Consider the following 21,084-nt stretch of genomic DNA (forward strand, 5'->3'; position numbering starts at 1 on the left):
ATTATCAGCCCGTCTTGCATCTGCACTCTTAGGTGGACCAAACTGCAAGTAATTTTATTTTGAAAATTCAGAGTAGGTGTGGGTACTTTGGTTTCACTTCCGTGTTACTGAACATGTGCAGAGCAAGCGGTCAACGTAAACAGTTTTGTTCACGTCTCCAAAACCTATATAGGTAACAGCTAACGGAATCAACTGAATAAATATTATGTATGGATTGAGGTTTGAAACAAGCTCCTATTCAAAAGTACATAGTTTGTAGGTCCTGACAAGCTAACAGCTAATGCTAAATTGTATTTACCTAGCTAACACTGCTAACAATACAAAGTAGCTACTTTAAGTTTGCCTTGTTAACTCAGCTGTCAACTGTTCAGTCTTTGTGTTAGAGTAAATGAGCCCATGTAGTTTGCAAGTTCATCTGCTATAAGGCTAACAGCTGTGTTATTATTTTGGACTCAGCGTGACGTGACAGTATTTCTCTTAGTATGTCTCTTTGTTATACTTAGATAATCACAAGATGTCTGGTAAAGAAGTGAAAGCAGCACTGAAAAGTGCCAGAGAGGCCATTAAAAACAAAGAATTCAAAGAGGCTCTGAAAAGCTGCAAGGTAAAGTATCTCATATACTGAGAAATGTCAGGTATTAACGTGAGGTATTGGCTGTCGAGATGCATCTGTTCCAAGGAATATGGCTACTGAATGAGGCAATACATCTCTTGCATAGAGATGTTTTATAGTTGACTTTTCTCTCTTTAATGTGGTTTTAGGCTGTTTTAAAACTTGAAAAGAACAACTATAATGCATGGGTATTCATCGGCTTGGCAGCCAGTGAACTCGACCAACCAGATCAGTCACAGTCAGCCTACAAAAAGGCAGTGGAGCTGGAGCCTGAGCAGCTACTGGCATGGCAGGTAAGATGTGAAAGTGTAGTGGTAACTGCTTACACTACTCCTTAGATGTCTTACACTTAGAACAATTCATTTACTGTTAATGTCTTATCAGTTTAGCTTGCCCAATGTTTCAGTCCCTTTAAAAATGTTTCCATTCTGAATGATGAGGTTACATTTTATTTTATACTTGCCTCCATGTGTCTAAATATGAACCATGTTAATAATGTGTTTGTGCTTTAGGGCTTAGCCAATCTTTATGAAAAGACCGATCAGTGGGATTTCAAAATTGAGTTACCTAATGTTTATCAGAAGCTTGTTGAGCTGTATGCCAGGTGAGATATGAAAACATTTTTATTAGTACACGTTACTTAAAACTTTATCAAAAATTATGATGATTTCAGTAGTATATGCTTGTGCTCATTAGGTGTAATAACATTTTGTAGTTTTGACTAGTTTTGCATATTTTTGTGAGGTTACTGATTTTCATTATGTTCTCCATTCACAGCTCAGATAAAAAGAAATGTTATGAGGTGATCACAAAGCTGTCAGATATCTATCAGTCTGACAAAGAGTACTTAAAGGTATGTAATTATAAAAGCATGTTGTCAAGAATAATTAAAAATTTGTATTTTGTGTTATTTTCATACATTTTAATGCATTTGTATGTGTGGACAGTTGGCAAAGGTGTGGCTGCAGCTCATTCAGCTGAGGGAGGAAGACGCTGCGGACAAGAAAGAGTTACTACAGCTATGGCAAAAGATGACCCAACTCCTCTCAGAGTGCCTTCATGAGGAAGAGCAGGACGATGAAACTCAACAGCATGTAAGATTTCCCAAATGTGCACTTAAATTCTGCAACATGTTGTATCACCCATCATGTATAAACACTTAGCAACACATAAGAGTCCATATCCTTCAATTTACAAGCCCCAAAATGTTACAATCAGAACAGCAGCAGGTATGCTTCACCTTGTGGAACTCCAAAATCTCCAAACTCCACGTTCTCCCACACTGACAAAAATAAATATCATATTTTGCTTAATGCTGTTTTTAGTGCACACATCTGCCCTTTGGTAACCGTTTTGTTTCTTCATGGTCATCAGTTAATCACAGCATTTGAGAACACCTTGGTTCTCATGGTACCAGGAGAGAAACACGAGAAGATCTCAGCTGACTATGTTAAATGTCTTTCTAAAGTAAGTGTACCTTCTCTTACATATGTATCACTAACCATCACAGAAATCTAATGACAATAGTGTTCATATTCATCAAAATATGCCACCTCATCTGCTCTTTCTTTAGCTGCCCCAAGAAGAAGCCAAAATGAAAGCGGCATGTGAGTCCATGCTGTCCCACTATCCCAAACAAAGTTATCCTCTTGAGGTCCTTTGTTCTTATTACCTCAAAACAGGTAAGAGTATGTATGTACTATGATTTTAAATTTTATGAACAAGACAAGTACAAGAACAAGTTTTTTTTAATAATAAAATGCCACTCTTAAGTATTGAGGATAATCATTGGCCTTTACAGAATGTATGTTTGTAAATGGCGGAGCCAATCTTAAGACATGTTATATTTCCATTTGAAGGTATCCTGAATGAGGATACAATCAGCAGTTTCTCCCGGCTCCTGGATCTGGCCCCTAACTGTGGGTTAGGTCACTTAGGTCTGGGCACCAAAGCACTTCAGGAGGGAAGATATAAAGATGCCATTAAGGACCTTTCACATGGCAAGTTTGCACAGTAACAAAGAATGAATTCTGTTCTTTGTGCAAAAGGCACCTGAACACTTTATAGTGAGACATACACTTCATGACCATCACTGTGATTTAGAAAGACAGTGGTAGTGGATGGTAACTGCTATGATCTGTCTCCTCTGTTTTATTAGGGCTGAAGAAAATGGGCTGCAGTACAGGATGGTACAGTCTGGCTGAGGCTCAGTTTAAAGTGCACAGATACTCAGACAGTGCTACATCATGCTCACAAGGTATGTTTAGTCTGCTATATATCACTATAGCCAACTAGACAACCTAACAACCTCTGATCCTGCTAATCAGACTTCATAGTAAAGAAAAACAGAAGGATTACTAAACTTTGGTGTTTGTCTGGTTCTATTAGGTCTGATGATGTGTGTTTCTGGAGACAAGGAGCTGAGGGTCAAACTGCTCAGGCTGAACCTAGAGACTTTAGTCAGAATTGGAGGAGAGAAGGCTGCAGACCAGGCTTTGGAGACCTTTTCACAGGTAATGTGATTAACTAATACATTTTGTTTAGCATGTTGTTTGTAATAATTATTTTGAATTTGAATTTTCTTTTTACATAACTGGGTAAAAAATTCAACTGTTAAAAGTATTTTATTTATTCTGGGTTAGATATATATTGAATATATTTCATAGTTGTAACCATGGATATACATGTGGATGTAGCACTACAGAACATGAAAGGAAATGTAATTTCTATGTTTGTTCTTCATTTTTTTCAGATTCCAGATGCAGAAAAAGACCCAGTTCTAGTAGCCCTTAAAGGACGTGCATACCTTAACAAAGGACAGATTGATCAAGCACTTAAGGTTGAAAACCTTTGACCTATGAAAATGACACATTTATTTTATATGCAATACAATGACACAGTATTATAGCAAATAATCAATTCAAAACATATTCAACTTATGATATGATCATCTCACCCCATAGATAAATATGTTTCTTGTATTAGATCAAAGATGGTACATATTAAAATAAACTATTCTATCTTCCATAGGTGTCATCAGAGCTAGTGGCTTCCAACCCAAACCTGGCCCAGGGTTTAGCACTGAGAGGACTGGTACACCTGGCTGAAGGCCAGCAGCAGCTGGCAGAGCAGAGGTAAAAAGTAGCTCTTTTTATGTGCACGTTTTCCATCTGTGGCACTTCACTGTCTTAAACTTAGGTAAAACAGTCCATTTGTATATTACAAATTGATACAGTTCTCCACTTTTCTTTTCTTCCATTGTGTAGTCTCCTAAACGCAGCTACCCAGAGCCCAAACTGTGCAGAGTATTACTTTTTGCTGGGACAACTCTACTGGGACATGGGAGAGGAGACCCGTAAAGACCGCAGCAAAGCCCATACACACTTGCTGAAGGTTTGTATGATTATTGAAAAGTTTTGGTTGATAGGGATAATTACATTTGTCCATTTTAGATAAATAAAAACTTTGGCTCATTTTATATCTAAAATGCTGATGATTAGAGATTAAAGATTAGTGTCAAATGATTTAACTTTCCCACAAATAAACTTTAAGAAATGTCACTGTCTTTTTCCATTGCCAGATGTCAAATGTAGTGTTGAATGGCATCCTAATTTGAAAGCGTCATTTGTCCATTTCAGGCTGCAAAATTAGATCCACACCTTGGCTGTGTATTCCGCTACCTTGGGCATTATTACCGGGAGGTTGCAAATGATCGTGGCCGTGCACGAGGCTGCTATAAAAAGGCCTTTGAGTTGGACAATGAGGATGCTGAGTCTGGAACTGCCTCAGTGGATCTTAGTATGGAGCAGGGGGATATGGTGAGTTGCCTGAGTGGTTCAGAATTGTCAAGTGTGTTGTTGGCACTCTGTCATCATATGTCCTTACAGGTGCCTTTCTATTTTCTTGACCCTGCCCATGCTCCCCCTTTCCCTGTCTTCCCGTTTTTTTAACCACTCTCTTGTTCCTCAAATGCTATAGGACACCGCCTTAGCAACACTTGAGTCTGTGATAGAGAAAGCCACTCCAGGCTCAGCTAAATGGGCTTGGATGAGACGAGGCCTCTACCACCTGAAGGCTGGAGAGAATCAACTGGCCATAGCTGAGTAAGAATTTCAAATTTGAAACAATTAAGACTATTGCCTTGGTTTAGATGTTTTAAGTGTATGAGCATTATTGACCCTTCAGTTTATGTTTATAGTCTACAGGCAGCTCTGAGAGCAGACCCGGAGGACTGGGTGTGTTGGGAGTGTTTAGGTGAGGCCTACCTAAACCGCCGAAGCTTCACAGCTGCTCTGAAGGCCTTTGGTAAGGCCCATCAACTTCAGCCCTCCTCCATCTACAGTGTTTACCAGGCTGCTGCAATCAAACAGACCCTGGGCAAGTTCAAAGAGGCAGTTGCAGAGTACTTGCAGATCACCGCACAGCAGGACTACGTTCCTGCTCTCAAAGGTAGGTGTTTGTAAAAATGCACTTTATTTGTTATAATGTTATGCTTTTTATTGCATATCTCTGGTGAGTCATCTGTCTAAACCTAAGCATTTAATTAGACTATGGTCTATTGTTCAGGTCTTGGAGAGTGCCAGCTGTCTCTGGCGAAAAGTTTAATGGAGGACTGCAGAGATGGAGGAGCCATTGACCTCATTCAGCAAGCCATACAGAACCTCTTCAGGTAATGCTTAGACAATTATCCAACTTACAAACCTTAATATGAAATAGTGCTTTGTCTTCGTTACATGGCAGTATCACACAGACACTGTAATATCTCCGATTTCATCCATCTACCCTTTGACATTTCTGTGCTCTTCAGAGCTGTGGAGCTGCGTCCTGACCTGTCCTGCTTGTGGAAGCTGCTGGGAGATGCATGCACCGCAGTCAGAACTGTGTCACCAAACAGAGCACAGGTTCTAGTACCTGCACTGCTGGCTGGTTTAGACCCAAACTCACAGAGCCACATGCTGAACCAGGTCCAGATGCTCAAAGTCGGCGAGGGGTATGTCCACCAACGGGCATATGTTTTCCGAGCTGCCTGTACCATCATTACTCTGTGAAAAGTTGACATTGAATAGCTTTAATGGCATAATGGGTTATTTGTTGCCCTTGGGCACAATGTCTGACATGTTGGCCAATCATAGAATCTGAATGGACAGTAAGTGCATGTTTTTGTCTGCAGGTGCTATGCTCATGCTTTAAAGCTGATGTCTGAGGCCCCCAGCCTTTGGTATGACCTAGGACTCAATTATTACCACCAGTCCAGCATACCCTGCCCTACAGAAGCTGACCAGAACTCCCAATCTCTTGTCCTTGAGAAGGCTCAGCAGGTAATTAATTGGATCCTGCACAACAGTTTTGCATTGTTTGCTCCCAGAGGTGATCTTCTAAGAGTTTTTTCTCTTCTCAGTGTTTGAAAAAGGCCATCATGATGGACAGTGGGAACCACAGCTACTGGAATGCCCTTGGAGTGATTTCCATGAACAAAGGTAACAATATGCATCATCATTTTAGTCAATAATAGTCTACTCCATCTGGTGGAGAGATTGATGGACTTTTCAATGTGTACTTAACCTCCAAATATTTCATTACTCAAGAAAAAATGCTCTATCAAGTGCCTTATTGACTGTGTCCCCTAACTAGATTAATTTATTCTGTATGGGACTGTTGCTGTAAAATGAGTTTGAATTGATAAAGAAAAAGATTTTAAAATGTTTCAGAATTTATTCTGTCTAAAAAGCTGTAGTTATTCAGTCATAGCCCCACCTGATAAACAAACATGTGTCTAGCATTTTGAATTAGACGTAGTATTTAGGAAAAGTCACAGGTCGGTATAATTAAAACCGAATTGAATACATTGGAAATATCAAAATTGTTTTAGCATTACCTTCAGTGATAAATAAATGGGAAGACAAAAATGCATAGTAATTATGTATCTATATATGGCTTTTTGCTCATATTAATACAACTACTTTTGATTGATTTGTCTCAGAGGAACTAACAAAGTTCAATCTTGTCACTTTCCTTCTGTCACATCAGGTCTTGAGAACTATGCTCTGGCTCAACATTGCTTCATCAAGTCCATACAAGTTGAGCCAAATGTATGTACAGCACATTTGAGCTGGTGATGAATAGCATTATCAGAAAACTTTCTGAGGTTTTTACTGAACTTTATAATATTTCATTACAGAATGTTGTTGCCTGGACAAACCTTGGTACCCTGTATTTGAAGAAGGACAATATAGAGGTGTGTGTAATCAGTTTCCTTGTATATTCTTCTTGTTTTTATCCTAGCTGGCTGACATTTTCAATGTTAAAATCTGGTCCTATTGTCTTAGCTTGCACACGAGGCCTTCAAGATTGCCCAGTCCTTGGAGCCACTGTATGTGAACTGCTGGATCGGACAGGTACTGAGCCCCACTCTACCTTATCTTATCTTATAAAGACGTCAGGAAACAATATTTTAAAGGTCACTTTAATGCCACCATGTCGAAATAATGGCCATTTGGCAGCAATTCACTGTGGCCAGGGGCTTCTTTATCGCATGCACATATAGTATGTCCCATAAATGATTACACACATGACATAACATCAGCTAAAATCTGATTGTATGGCTACAAGTTTTCTCTAGTCTGAATATGAAAGACATATATACTTGATGAGGGCCCATACAAGATTTCATTAAAGTGAAAGTAATAGCATGTCAGTGTGCTAGTATCCATGAGACGTAATGAATTTCTGTCTTTGACCTCTTTGTCTCTATGTGTCTAAATTACATTTTTATTCCTTTCCTTCCTACCAGGCTCTGATAGCAGAGAGAGTGGGAAGCTATGACACCATGGATCTTTTCAGGCACACCACTGAACTCAATACTCACGTGCGTGACCTACCAAAACAACTGCGGTTGCTATTGTAATACCCACTCATTAGCTGGAAAAAAGCAGTTTAATATTAGCTTCAACTGTCTCTCATTCTGCTAAATGTTCACTTATAAGTCTTTTGATACTGTGATGAAACAGAAACTAGATTTTTTTCCCCCTTACTTTGTCAGACTGTGTTTCCTGCTGTTCTCTCTCTCTCCTCATCCTCATTTCTGTCACTCATCCTTCCCCAACAGATGGAGGGAGTGAAAGGTTATGCCTACTGGGTATGTTCGACCCTGCTGGATAAGAGCAACAGAGACTCTGAACTGTATCGCTACAACATAGTCCAAATGAATGCCATCTCTGCTGCTCAGGTGGCACTCAGCAAGTACACCGGTACAGAATCTATTTATGTATTGATGATCATGTAGGATCCACAGATCCCTTGGTTGTAATTTTGGTGATGTGTTATATTGAGTTTCTTTTGCATCCATCAGAGAGGATCCAGTCGGACGCTGATGCCTTCATTATGCTGGGCTACCTGAATGAGCATCTGCAGCTGAAGAGGCAGGCCTTACAGGCTTACCAAAGGTGTCTGTGTGAATTATACTGACTGGCTCTACAGGTTCACAGATGAGGCAAATATTTGTTTTCTAATTCGCTTTTTACAATCTTAATTCTCTTTTCTCAGAGCTGTTGAACTGTTGCAATCCATGTCCTCAACAGAAGAACTGACTTTTGCTCTGGGCAGCTATGGCCGTGCTTTGTGGTAACAACCAGCTTTCTCTTTATCATTTATTGAACTTTCTTTTACGATACTTAAATTCCTCAAAATCTATTTTTTGTACGTCCCACTGTGTGTTTTGCAGCACCGCAGGCCAATGGGAGGAGGCAGTGCATGTCTATAATTCTACTCCACTGCAGGAGCTCAGTGATCTGGCGGGGCTGGCTCTGGCCTACTGCAGGGCAGGACTCATCCCAGAGAGCATTAGTGGTGAGGACTAGGAGACACACTGAAATCAGAGATTGTATATGTCTTTTCATGTCAAAGTGACTGTGAATGAACTGCTGTGTGTGTGTGTGTGTGTGTGTGTGTGTGTGTGTGTGTGTGTGTGTGTGTGTGTGTGTGTGTGTGTGTGTGTGTGTGTGAACTGTTGTGTGTGAACTGTAGCCTATGAACGTGCCTTGGCTGTGGCTTCCACTGAGAAGGAGAAAGCTTACATCTTGACAGCTCTGGCCCTGCTGCAGCATCGGCAGGGCAGCCTAGACTCAGCCAAGAGTCTGCTGTTTAAGTGGTGAGTCCATTGTTGTCTGAACTGTACCAGTGGTTTTGTATGTTTTTGTCCTTGTCCACTGACTAAAACTACTGGATATCAGTTGATTGATGAATGTGTTTTCTTTACCAGTCTCCATTTTCTGTTCATGCCGGTATAGAGATAGATAATCCACCCTTAATTAATTGTTTTGTATTTCATTGTAATTCTTTTGAGAGCAGGGTCAAATCAAATTTTTAAATTTTTCAAGCTATTACGGCATTTCCGTGTCAGTCAGGGACTTTTCAGGTGCTTGTGGCCAAACAATGTTGCTTTCACAAGCTATAATGCCAGAATACCAAATCTTAAAGACAAAAAAAAGGAAAACAAAAAAGATTTACATAAAAGGATTGTGAAATGTAAATATGATAGTTTCTTGCATTTAAAAGAATGATGTTTGACAGCAAACTGTCAAATCTTTAATGCTGGAGCTTACTCAGACCATTTGATTGAGCCAAGGAAAATCTTGGCGCAAAAATTGTTGTCGACTGCATTATCACATGATGACAATGTGTGATAATTCTTGTGCTATACTTACTTGCAAGCTAAAAGTATTTCTGTGTTTGCTTTCTGTCTCCACAGCTCAATGTTAAAGGAGCCAATCCCTGAGTCTCTGCTGTGCTTATGTGCCCTGGGGTTGGTCCACAGTGATGCTACACTAGCTGCTGCTGCCCTGACTGAGCTGCTGAAGCAAGGTTCAGCCTCTGGGAGTGTTGTAGAGCAGCGATGTTTACTTACCTGCACCTTGTTGGCCCTGCAAGGTAACTACAGTGCGGTGCAAAGAGAGGCTTCCAGAGCTGTGCACAGGTAAGCTGCTTATTTGAATTGTTAAGGCCACCCTACTGATGTGCTGTACCTTAATGCATGCACTCCCTGTTTATTTTAAACATCACAACCACTGATAAGTACCTTGAAGAATTATCAACAGGCGCAGCAGTTCCCTGTACAGTGTAGCAACATATACATTTATATATAAGTTTCTCTGTCTGATTTACAGCAATCCTGGAAACCCGTCTCTGTGGGCCCTGCTGTCCAGAGTGGTACCACAGTACTACCCCAGGAAGGCAAATGTAAGCCTGTATACACACATCCCAAGCACAAACACAGGAAATCTAGTATACTCACACACATTTAACTAAGCAGCTTCATCCACTGTTGCTGTAGTGCTGCTGAACAGTTCCAGTGGTTTTGTTCATGTTTTTGTCTGCTGTGTATTTCAGGGTGGAGCAATGGCCGGCCATGTAGCCTGTCTCTCCAGTATGACGCAAGGAAAGGTAAAAGTCTGACTGGATCATTTTGTTTAAATGGAGCAGTGTTTTGATATCTGTTGTGTGGTCTGTCTCTTTGTATTGCATTCTTTTACCTCACAGCCATTCATTCAATCCCATATTCCTAAACTATATCATGTTTAATCTATTGTGTACATTTGAGATTTTTTAACATCTGAGAAGCAATTTTTTCCTTTTGTATTCTTGCCACAGTGTTTGTATATTAAACTGAGGAACTTGTGTCCCTGCAGAGGGCGTTGTTGTACAGTGGAGTGAACCAGCTGGCTAGTGGAAGACACTCTGGAGAGGACAGTCACAGGAATGCACTGAAGACCATGCAGAGAGCTGTGCTGCTCTGTCCTGGTAAACATACATATAAATACACACACACATAAACAACAAACCTCACATACAAACACACTGAAAAGGTAGATGTCTTGTAAAAATGAACCAGTCTTACAGAAGTCATGAAAAACTCAATGTCTGGAAACTGATTTCTGTAAATTCTCTAATTTAGGGGCGTTCTAGTGAAGTATTATGCATGTAACTCCACTGTGAGAACCACTCTTCCATATGATGGTGTCCCTGATAGTCTCCGCTCCTCTCTATACTTTCAGATGATCCAGCAGCATGGGCGGGATTAATGGGTGCCTGCCACACAGAAAACACAACCTGTTATCTTTCTGGTTCTGCCCCTTGCAGACAAGGACTGGAGAAAATCCTCATGGCAGTGGTTTCTGAGAAAGGTGTGTGTGTTTCTCTGTGTGTGTGTGTGTGTGTGTGTGTGTGTGTGTGTGTTTGTGTGTGTGTGTGTGTGTGTGTGTGTGTGTGTGTGTGTGTGTGTGTGTGTGTGTGTGTGTGTGTGTGTGTGTGTGTGTGTGTGTGTGTGTGTTTCTGTGTGTGTTTCTGTGTGTGTGTGTGTGTGTGTGTGTAAGTAACATTGACCTCTCTTCTTTTTCCCAGTGCGTAATGTGGAGGAAATAGAGCGCCCTCTAGCCCAGACTTTAGAAGGCTGGGTCCTGCAACAGGCAGTGACTGGTCTCGTGCTGGCTGGACAGCTGGAGCAGGCGGAAGCCCTCTGCTCACAGGTTCGATATGAACACGCACACATCCTTATTATTTTCTGATTTACTTTATTCTAGAAATTGTAATATCTGTTTGAGGCTCATGTGAGTCCTCTTCCTTTCACTCTTGTGTTTGTCACGCACTGTCTGCTTTGTCCCAGGTGCTGAATGTTTCTCCAGAACACCCAGCAGTGATGCTGTCACTGAGACAGGTGCAGTGTCAGCGCCTCCTTCTGGCCAAAGGTGGTACTGTCCTCCCAGACTCAGTGCTGGAGCAGCTCAACAAAACAGTGATGATGAACCCCACAAACCTAGGGGCATGGCATGTAAGTGGACGCTCATTCATTTCATACCACTCATTTAATATACTACGATTGCACTTTGTATTGAAGTGAAATACTAATGAGCTGTTACTTTTTAATTTCAAGCACCATTTGTTTAGTGTTACCAACAGTGTCATGCCTAATTGTTCGCACAGACATATACAGGTAGCAAAAACAACCAACATTTCAACCAGACTTGAATGTATTGGTTGTGTCAGTCTCAAATTGTCACTTGTTGAGGTCATGTTGTATTGAAATGATCTGACTTTTTTTTCTTCTCACCACAAACAAGCAGTTTTTCCTTGCTTCCACTGAAATAGCAGCCTAACGAATACCCTTTCTGGTCCTTGCTCGAGGCCTTATACTGCAGCACAAACACCAAATGATTGCTATCAGCTGGGAGGAAGCAACAAAGAAGTCATGCTCTCTCTTTTAGGCTTTGAACATATGGCAGATTGTAGCCATGGTTAATGACCACAAATATTACAGCGTCATGTATCAGTATCAGGTTGTCATGGTCAGAGCTGTATAAAAATAAAATAAATGTTAAAATGTAGGAAATACTTTTATGTAATGATAGAAAATAATTACTCTTGCTATTTTTGTAAGTTGTTTTATCTGTGGATAAATCAATTAAGCTTCACAATTCAGTTGCTGCAGATAATAAAGTAGACATTTGGCTTCTTTCTTGATATTTAAGAATATTTCATTGAGAAGTGATTGTATCTGTTTACTTGCTTTAGATATTTGCATTTTTGTGCCAGTAGTTTCATATTTTCTTCAACTTTAAACAGCCAGTGGATTATTTCTTAGTGATTATCAGATCAAAGCTTAGGGATGATCTCTGAAAAATTATTGTATAACTTTAATCTCTCTTTCTTCCCTCTCTTCTTCTAACATTTCCTTATCTCATATTACCTATAACAATCTCTTCTATGCCCCTCTTGCCTCACCTCTCACCCTCCCTCTCCCACCCATTCTTCTGTCAATCTCCCATCCTCACCTCTACTCCCATTCATCCCTGCTCATCCTGTCGCCCTCCTCTCCTTCGTTCAGTGGCTGGCTGAGGTGTATCGTAGCCAGGGTCTGCTGGTCCAGGCAGTTATGGCTTACAGGCAGAGTCTGCAGCTTGCCTCACAGCTCGGCCTGCACAGCAGCCAGGTTTCCAGCCTGCTGCGACTAGCCCTGCTTGCTCTAGTACCCTGTATGGTGAGTTCTTTCATAGGATATAACAAGAATCTACATCTAGTTAAAATTGTCACAGGAGTTTTAGCAAGGACTTGTAGTGTTATTATAACAGGCAGATTTACATATTACTACACACACACACACACACACACACACACACACACACACACACACACACACACACACACACACACACACACACACACACAGGCAGAGGCAGCTCCTGTCTACATTCCTGTCATGTGGGCAGAAATCAGGTAGGGGAAATATCCAGCAGAATTATGGGAATATCCAGCAGAATTATGGGATCAGCAGCCATGGCCAAATGGAAATACAAATGAGCTACTTTTGTGATTTAACTGGAGGGAAGGTGGTTGTTAGTCATCTGCTCACTTGACAGAGAATCCTACCATAGTTTCCTACCTTAATTAAACAATTGTTTTTTATTTGACATTTTGCTAACTCTGTAAATATCATCTAGTTTTTTTAACAGTCACTGCTCCTCTGAAAGCAGTTACTGACACAGAGCAGGCAGGTGCTATGCACACTGTTAGCAAACTATACAGTTAAGGTTTAGTACATGAATCAAACTTTTATGTTTATGTATGTATTCTCTTAGCTAGTTTTATTCTTAACCATGTGTGATCTGACCTCTCAGGCAGGTGTCCCAGGAAATGACTGGAAGGACCTGGTACTAGAAGCCACAACTGAGGTTTTGAAGCTGGGCTCCTCCCCTATGGCCCAACTCTTCCAGGCCCTGCTCCAGTATGTGACCAAGATGGCAGCTAGGTCAGTGCTTCTCACAGTGTTGTTTATCCTGTTGCAGGTAATATGCAAATGCTTGTGCAAGCTGCAGGTGCATCTGTGCTGCTATGTGTCGATATGCAAATGATTTTTTACCACTATGCCTCCATCTGTCTTTTCAAGATGTTAGTACTTTTGGAAATACAAAGCAAATTTCCAAAGCAAAGTTTTCCTGTCCTGACATAATAGCCTTCTGTCACTACTTCACAAACCTGCCAGGACACTTAATTAGAGTGCTACATCGATCAGAGACTGAAGCGAATGCGTAGGCCAATCACGAATTGGCTAAATTCCTAGAGAGATCTTGCAGGAACTCTTCTGTGCCAAGCATAATCACAAGACTAATTTTATTTTAGTATATATATCAGAAAAATCTGATGGAAAAATAAACAGTTATGGACATGAACATGTTATATCTTTTGCCTATTTCTGAGCATGTCTTCTGCAGGGAAACGAGGCGTTTGTTGGAGAGGCTGGTGTACGTTTCCTCTCAAGACTTCCCAGTGACAGTGGTGCAGGTGGCCAGCTGGTACCTCCTCAGACACTTGCATGCCAAAAATGACCAGGAGCTGATCACTGTGAGTACACAGCTGCCTCATACCTACACTGGCACCAGATGACTGAAATATTTTGTGGTATGTAATCATTTCAAATGCCTGTTTCCAACCATAACTTCTGGGGAAACAGCAACAGCATGTAATTATCAAATGTGAAACTGGTCATACTTATAATGTCCTTACATGTGCATTGATTGTTTACTTTCAACGCAACTTGAACATATTTTCTCATCTTTTTTTTAGGTCCTTTTGCAACATGCCAAAATGAAGCGAGATAAAAGACTGCTGGAGTTTGATTCACTGCTTGCCTCTTTTTCATCCTGAATTGCAAATCTACAAATGCCTCACAATGGAATCATGGAGCTTAATGGATTTATCCACAGGTTGAAGTGATCACCAGTTCAGCTTTTCTAGGTCTCATCATATCAAACTGGACTCTATGGGTCTTATATTATAAATGTGAAATTTATTGGCTTTACATTATTCTTTGGTTTTACATTATCCAATAATAAGAAAATCAATTCAGTAAATCAAATTCATGAGTGCTATAACATATTATTTCAAAATATATTCAGACAAAGTAACCATTATCAACATTCAGGCTGAAATAAAAGCATTTTGCTCAATATGTAAAGATAGTCTCATCTTGATTGCATGTAATCTTAACGCATGGTGATCTGTCAATTTAACATGAATGGAGTATAAATTAGAGCACTATCAACAATAAATACCTTTAGAAAAGAACTTTGTAAGCAATCTAAAGTGATCCTCAATTCATGTTCAGCAGAAACTATTAGCATGTTACACCAATCACAATTGTTCATTTGTGGAAGAAAAAAGGAGAAACTTTGATCTCTGTTTTCAAAGTTTGATTATACCCTGAGTTAAGTTTCTGCTCTGGTCAAACCTGCAGTGCGGAACTTTTGTCTCCCCCTTTGGCAGTGAGAGTAGTTAGACAAACACTGTTTTTAAAGCCAAATTCCTCGCTGCCGATCTCTTTCTTTGTTAGACTGTAATCCTTTTTCTAACTTCTTTTTTATCTGGAGCATCAGAAACTTTATTTGGACCCTTCCTTGGTTTTTCCGCCACACTCCTAGTTGCATTAGCCTATTCTGCCTCTGTTGTCGCTATGATTACTCCCTTTTTGAACTCTGGCAAAGCAATCATTGCTGGTTCATGAAAAACACATCACTACCGGTTCACCAGCATGGGAATGTCGCCACAGACACCAGATTTAAAACTCTGGTATACAGTGAAATTTATATACCTGAAAATAGATTTCCCTGCTGCTGATAGGCTTAATTAGCATAGTGTGAGCTCTTTTGAATGTAACAGATGTTCATTTACATGTAAACTCTCGCACTGAAGCTTTAACCTTTGCTTTAGTTTTCCCTCAACTGTGTCTGGTCATTTGGTCATGGCTCCTGTGATGGAAGTCTGAAAATTAACAGTTGACAAAATGATCAAGTTGTCTTTATATATTTCAATAAGAGCTTTGCAAAGGATCAGTGTACAATCACACAGAGTGTAATCACAGACTGAGTACCAGATAGATAGATACGTAATTTATCCCCTGGGTGATATTCATGAACACCAGATAAGAAGTTTACATGTGAGAACAGATTCATAATACCAAAATAAGGATTATCAATGATTCAGGTCCAAGGTTATACAAAGTCAGACCATACAAAGTGCAAAATATGATTTTTCTATTACAATCCTCATCCCATCTGTTTCACAACCTAACTGTTTTTCAGGCCCTTACACCCTCTCAGACCCTAACTGAACAGACATGCTTGGTCATTAGTGTGCAGATGTTTTGCCCACAGCCCCAACAGGATTGCTTTATGTGTTGAGAGCCATGCAGGGTCTTTCTCTTGCACAGGGAACACACATCCGCAGCACCACCATGTGATGCTGCATCCCAGTCTCCTCCACTGTGGTTTGTAAGACTGTTAGCTACACTCTGCTGAAGCTCTGCCAGTACATTTCCTGGTGCTTGTGCAATGCCCACGACCATCACTCTTTTGGGGTCGAACACACAGTCCTCCTCTAGACCGCTGGGCACAGCTTTCATGCCACAATTGGGGGGGACCCAGGCAGTGTTGTAGCCCTGCGTGCTCCAGGTGTACTGCATAGGATGGTTGTCTGTGTCGATACGCTTGACACGGCCAACACGCACACGTAACTCAAGGACCACACGGACTGAATGGTCCATCTTCAATGGATAACGTTTGGCCTTTTTCTTATCACGACTGACATAGACGCCTTTTCCCAGCATGCCACCTGAAGATTGCTGAAAGCCATTGGCAATTATGAGTCGTGCATTGGCAACGCTGGTGCCATGGTACATGGTGTAAACGGCCTGGTCCTTGGGCTCCTGAGAGGCCCTCAGCTCCACACGAGAGTCATCATCATAGGTCACCTCCCAGCCAAAGAACTGTAGCGACATCCTGCTTCAACAAGGGATACTGTGGGGAATGAGGGCAAAAATGGCATCATGTTTATGACAGATTTAAGAGTGAACGTAGGTGACCTTTCAGGTCAGTGTTTAAAAAATTACTGGATGTAGCATTAATGCTTCAGTGGATATGGTGACATGCAGTAGACAGTGTTGCACCAAAACCTGTGACCCATCATATTCTCCGTACCAATCAAGAATTTCAGTTGTGTTGTTCCACTATAAATAATTTTATGTTTAATCACAAAATATATCTTGAGTAGAGCTGAAACGTTGCCTCAATTTTTAAATACAAGGTCACAACTACTACTAACAGAAACTTTTGTGTTGAGAACCGTCTAACGCTTCCGCATTAACAGCATCTGTTGCATGTCCTCTCTGTAGCTGACCATGTAAGCCTATCGTCACAGACTTAAATACATACCAATCACAGCTACCAAAATTTGCGACCTTATCTTGATTCCGTAAGAGGCACCACTTCATTTTGTAAAAGCTACCAAAAATAAGCCATAAAAAGTTGATCAAAAACATTGACATTGTTCATCGTGTCACAAGAAAGGTGTAACAACGGCTCTATCCTATTTTTGGTCTTGCTAGCTATAGCTAGTACGAGTCAACCCTTAAACTTACATAGTGTATAGTAACGTTAATACTGTTGTGGTGATATAATAATATAGCGTTAAAGTAAGACACTTCTATTACAAAATGAACCAATATCGTTTGTAATTGCAAAAAATCCTACCAAATTCTTAAGCTAACGTGACATTAGCCGTTTTACGAGAGGGCATCAGTCTAAAGGTGAGCAAACTACGGACTTATACGTTAACTCACCTCTATAACTGCTGTGTTGGTGATTTTCTATAAATGTAACAAATTATACTCTATGTCTTTTAAGGTTATGACTTAATTATTAGGTTTCAAAGACTTACCGTCAGTGGGGAGTTTTCTCTCTGTAACTTCAGCAACTTACACTTTCTGTTCAGTTGATTTTCACCTGGTGTGTACTAACTTTCGTTTTACCCGACAACACCAGTATCAGGATATATTCATCTATGCAATTTAGCACTATTATACGTATGGCCGGTTAGCTCAGTTGGTTAGAGCGTGGTGCTAATAACGCCAAGGTCGCGGGTTCGATCCCCGTACGGGCCAGCGTTTCCTTTTGTCAACTTTTACTGACACTTGCCTCGTGTCCTACCAGCTCTTACTAACAATTTGACAATAACCCCCTTTAGAAATACAAGCAAATTCCACATCAAATCGTTAACAACTAATTAAAAACTAGATTGAGACAACTGTATATAAATATGTTTGTCTCTTGTACGAATATAAACATAGAGACAGCTAGATCACCAAATGGAAATAGTTTCTTTCATCACCATCCTGAATTTTGTATTAAATCATGAAGTTAGTGACATCATCACTACTAAATTAATTTTCTAAATCTCTTCACTAGATATGGAAGCTTATCAAATTACACATTATGGGTCTGATGTTATAATAATGACATTTATTGGCTTTAGATCTGTTCCGTAATATAGTATTTAGTGAATTGAAATAATTTCAGTAAATCAAAATCATTTGAGCATTGTCACATTTCAAAACATACATCACAAAAAAACAACTGATGCCCAAAAAGTCCCATTGCTTTACATGTAGTGTCTCATCTTGACTACACATAATCAGAATATACAGCTAGTGCAGACGAATTAAGAAATTAACATTATAGTAAAGTTAATGTTAAGTTTAGTATAAACTGCTATCCATTCATGAAGAAGATTTTACATCATTTACATACATCCTCATAACATGTCAAACAGTAATTATTTTTAAAAGATTGCACCAATTACAGTTATTACTATATGGAAAGATGTAAGTAATGATTACAGTCCGAATTTACATTTTTATCTCTAATCTATATCATTTAAATTTTCTCTTTACTCTGCCTCCAGCACATACAAAGGCCATGAAGACGAGGATTGGCTTAATGCCATTACTCCACTCCATTTTTCAAACCATCTTCTTCCCTGTGCCCCGACGGGGTTTAGCTGGACAGAAATGCTTGGCCATGAGAATGCAGATGTTTTTCCCACACTCCCAGCACTGTTGCTTGATGTGTACAGAGCCCTGCTGGGTCTTCCTCTTACACAGTGAACACACTTTGACGGTACGCCCACCACCTCTTCCAGATCTTTTTGCTAGAAGCTGTTGAAGCTCCTTCTCTATGGTGGTGTTTGGTGCCTTTACAATGCCCACGACCTTCACTCTTTTGGGTTCAAACACACAGTCCTCCTCTAGACCGCTAGGTACAGACACCATGCCACAATTGGGGGGGACCCAGGCAGTGTTGTAGCCCTGCGTGCTCCAGGTGTACTGCATTGGATGATAGTCCTTGTCAATACGCTTGACACGGCCCACACGCACACGTAACTCAAAGACCACACGATCTGAATTGCTACTATTCAATGGATAATTAGATGCCTTTTTCTTGTCCCGACTGACGTACACACCCTTTCCCAGCATACCCTGTGATGACGGTTTAAACCCATTGGCAATGATGAGCCGTGCACTGGCAGTGCTGGTGCCATGGTACATAGTGTAAACCCCCCGGTGCTGAGGTGTCTGTGATGGCCCCAGCTCCACACCAGGAAAAGAAGCACCATCATCGACCACCTCCCAGCCAGAGAACTGCACTGACATGCTGAATTAGGAGTGTGGCTATGAGAGGATGTGGTCCAAAGGTCCAAAGGTAAGTGACTCTGTAAGAGATGAATACAGAAATGTGACACCATGTTATAGTAGATTCATGAGATTTATAGAGATTGTGTAACTTTTACTTTACAGAGGCAAGTAAAAGCCATTGGGCCATTTTTAGCTTAGGCCAGTGGTTCTCACAGTTTTTCTGTCAGTCACACCACTGGAAGAAGAAAGATTCACCCCACTACTTCTAATGACTAAAGCCAGTCGGAACTTAATGAAACAATATTATGTATCATTAACATTTCTCTTTTCATGCATGTTTGTCATTGGATTTTGTTTTGCAAATGAAAATGTAAGTATAAGTTTACCCGAACTGTTGCTGCCACTGGTAATCATATCTGGCAGTGTACTGCAATCGTTATTCTCAGGTTTAATCTCTTCTTGTCTATTTCAACTCAAAATTAATTTTAATCTTTTACAATCGTATTTCATATGTGTCTTTATATCTACAGTAATTCTTTTCAAACTTGTCTTATGTAATTGCCCTGTGCCTTTTTTTGCTTCCTCATATTTTTGGATTTGATTTGAGTGACATAGTTGCTCAATGAATCACCTGTGTTTCCTTACTCGTCAGAAGTCTGTCCATCTTGTACATGCTGCTTTGTTGTTACTCTAGTTCATGAATTCAGATTTCTTAAACTTTCAATGAACTTCACACTTTCCCTTTATGACCCTCCACGGGAGCCCTCCCTCCACTGTGTGAACTACTGGGCCAAATGATGACACATGTAGTCTAAACATAGACTGTATAAAAAAAAAGTCCGTGTGTGTCAAAATAATATATAATAAACAGAAAGACCATGCATTAGGTCAGTCTCTGTACCCTAAACACTAACATGAGTAAAACGATGGACATGTAGCATACTTCTGCATTATCATATTACAGTGTTTTATACATGTGTGTATTATTAGGCTACATCGATGGTTTTATGACTCCTGGTTGTTATTTTGGAGATTTTCTCTGTAAATCTAGCACAGTACATTGCTTTTTAAGGTTAAAAGGGATCAACCTACCGTCAGTGAAGACTATGTTTCTCGTCCAGCTGAACAACCTTTACTTTCTGTTCAGTAAGTTTCATTTGCAGTCTTGACTACGTCATAACCAACTCCTGTTATGGCCAGTTAGCTCACTTGGTCGCGGGTTCGATCCCCGTACGGTTCAACGACTTTGTTTTCTGTACGTATCTGCTGAAATGTGTCGTCTGTGATACGATGCATATCCCAGAAGATGTTTGAACACTTGAGATCAGCACAAGCAAGTTGTGGTCGCAACACCCCTCTGTTAACATGGTGAAGTTCTTAGCAAACAGTTGACTGCAGTCTAATATGGGTAGCCTATATAATGAGTCCATATAAAATATAACCTTGTACAAATCACAAAAAATAATAAATTCTAACAGAGAATCTATTAAAACTTACTCCTTTTCAGAGAGAGAAATCACAGTGCACATAAAATATGGCATCACCTCATAGTGCTACATCGCTCTTGATATATCTGACAATTTCGTCAATTAATGATTGTAAGGAGCATAAAATATGGTTTTTCAAGCCGAAATAGCTCAGTTGGGAGAGCGTTAGACTGAAGATCTAAAGGTCCCTGGTTCGATCCCGGGTTTCGGCAGTGAGTTTTCTCTTCCCCCATAAACACTGTACTGCTGCACAATATCTGAATTGCATAATATGGCCCTATACTGCCAGGTCATTCAACTCAAATGGCGATATACCTTTGATCTCCAAATTAGAAATCACTATACATCCTAGTGCACTTGTGAGTTGTAACACTAATGTTTGAAGGAGAATTATGTAGATAATTCTAGGCATTCACTTGTTATTGGAGAACTATAGCTGGATCACATATGCATCCCTATGTTATGACTGAAAA

General features: G+C 40.3%; 2 protein-coding genes and 2 non-coding genes across 7 annotated transcripts; 3 read left to right on the forward strand and 1 right to left on the reverse strand.

Annotated features, from left to right (window-relative positions):
- Window positions 1–85: 85 nt before the first annotated feature.
- skic3 (SKI3 subunit of superkiller complex) lies at window positions 86–14,609 on the forward strand. 4 transcript variants are annotated; one of them, XM_056376193.1, is made up of 41 exons: window positions 86–172; window positions 504–604; window positions 763–906; window positions 1,126–1,217; window positions 1,391–1,466; window positions 1,561–1,707; window positions 1,988–2,080; window positions 2,187–2,295; window positions 2,473–2,613; window positions 2,772–2,870; window positions 3,002–3,126; window positions 3,366–3,452; window positions 3,644–3,747; window positions 3,880–4,006; window positions 4,252–4,431; window positions 4,592–4,716; window positions 4,812–5,062; window positions 5,180–5,282; window positions 5,421–5,603; window positions 5,784–5,931; window positions 6,012–6,090; window positions 6,641–6,702; window positions 6,792–6,848; window positions 6,940–7,008; window positions 7,404–7,478; window positions 7,719–7,860; window positions 7,962–8,055; window positions 8,156–8,233; window positions 8,334–8,458; window positions 8,636–8,759; window positions 9,360–9,584; window positions 9,775–9,847; window positions 9,998–10,051; window positions 10,297–10,408; window positions 10,663–10,791; window positions 11,009–11,133; window positions 11,271–11,435; window positions 12,489–12,641; window positions 13,279–13,409; window positions 13,873–14,002; window positions 14,225–14,609. In XM_056376193.1, the coding sequence occupies exons 2-41, from the start codon at window positions 515–517 to the stop codon at window positions 14,303–14,305; spliced, it is 4,707 nt and encodes a 1,568-aa protein (XP_056232168.1). In that variant the 5' UTR covers window positions 86–172; window positions 504–514; the 3' UTR covers window positions 14,306–14,609. The 4 variants fall into 4 exon arrangements, with proteins under 4 accessions (XP_056232168.1, XP_056232171.1, XP_056232170.1 ...); XM_056376196.1 differs by having other exon boundaries at window positions 140–207; XM_056376195.1 differs by having other exon boundaries at window positions 169–219.
- Window positions 14,610–15,444: 835 nt separating this feature from the next.
- On the reverse strand, window positions 15,445–21,034 carry LOC130169226 (uncharacterized). Its single transcript, XM_056375770.1, has 4 exons — window positions 20,217–21,034; window positions 18,459–19,201; window positions 17,221–17,234; window positions 15,445–16,437 (listed from the first exon to the last, which is right to left on the reverse strand). Exons 2-4 carry the CDS (start codon window positions 19,140–19,142, stop codon window positions 15,753–15,755), a joined length of 1,383 nt encoding a protein of 460 aa, XP_056231745.1. The 5' UTR covers window positions 19,143–19,201; window positions 20,217–21,034; the 3' UTR covers window positions 15,445–15,752.
- Window positions 17,521–17,594, forward strand: trnai-aau (transfer RNA isoleucine (anticodon AAU)). The gene has a single exon. It is a non-coding gene; the product is annotated as a tRNA-Ile (tRNA).
- Window positions 20,751–20,823, forward strand: trnaf-gaa (transfer RNA phenylalanine (anticodon GAA)). The gene has a single exon. It is a non-coding gene; the product is annotated as a tRNA-Phe (tRNA).
- Window positions 21,035–21,084: the final 50 nt, after the last annotated feature.

The sequence above is a fragment of the Seriola aureovittata genome, chromosome 5 (genome assembly GCF_021018895.1).
Source record: "Seriola aureovittata isolate HTS-2021-v1 ecotype China chromosome 5, ASM2101889v1, whole genome shotgun sequence".
NCBI lineage: Eukaryota > Metazoa > Chordata > Actinopteri > Carangiformes > Carangidae > Seriola > Seriola aureovittata.

What these genes read in the sequence shown, in the direction of transcription:
- skic3 (XM_056376193.1), top strand. Translation starts at nt 515, where the DNA reads ATGTCTGGTAAAGAAGTGAAAGCAGCACTGAAAAGTGCCAGAGAGGCC. An exon ending in CCCATACACACTTGCTGAAG is followed by an intron (nt 4,007 to 4,251) that starts GTTTGTATGATT and finishes TGTCCATTTCAG; the next exon opens with GCTGCAAAATTAGATCCACA. An exon ending in GCCTTACAGGCTTACCAAAG is followed by an intron (nt 8,056 to 8,155) that starts GTGTCTGTGTGA and finishes CTCTTTTCTCAG; the next exon opens with AGCTGTTGAACTGTTGCAAT.
- LOC130169226 (XM_056375770.1), bottom strand. Translation starts at nt 19,142, where the DNA reads ATGTCAGTGCAGTTCTCTGGCTGGGAGGTGGTCGATGATGGTGCTTCT.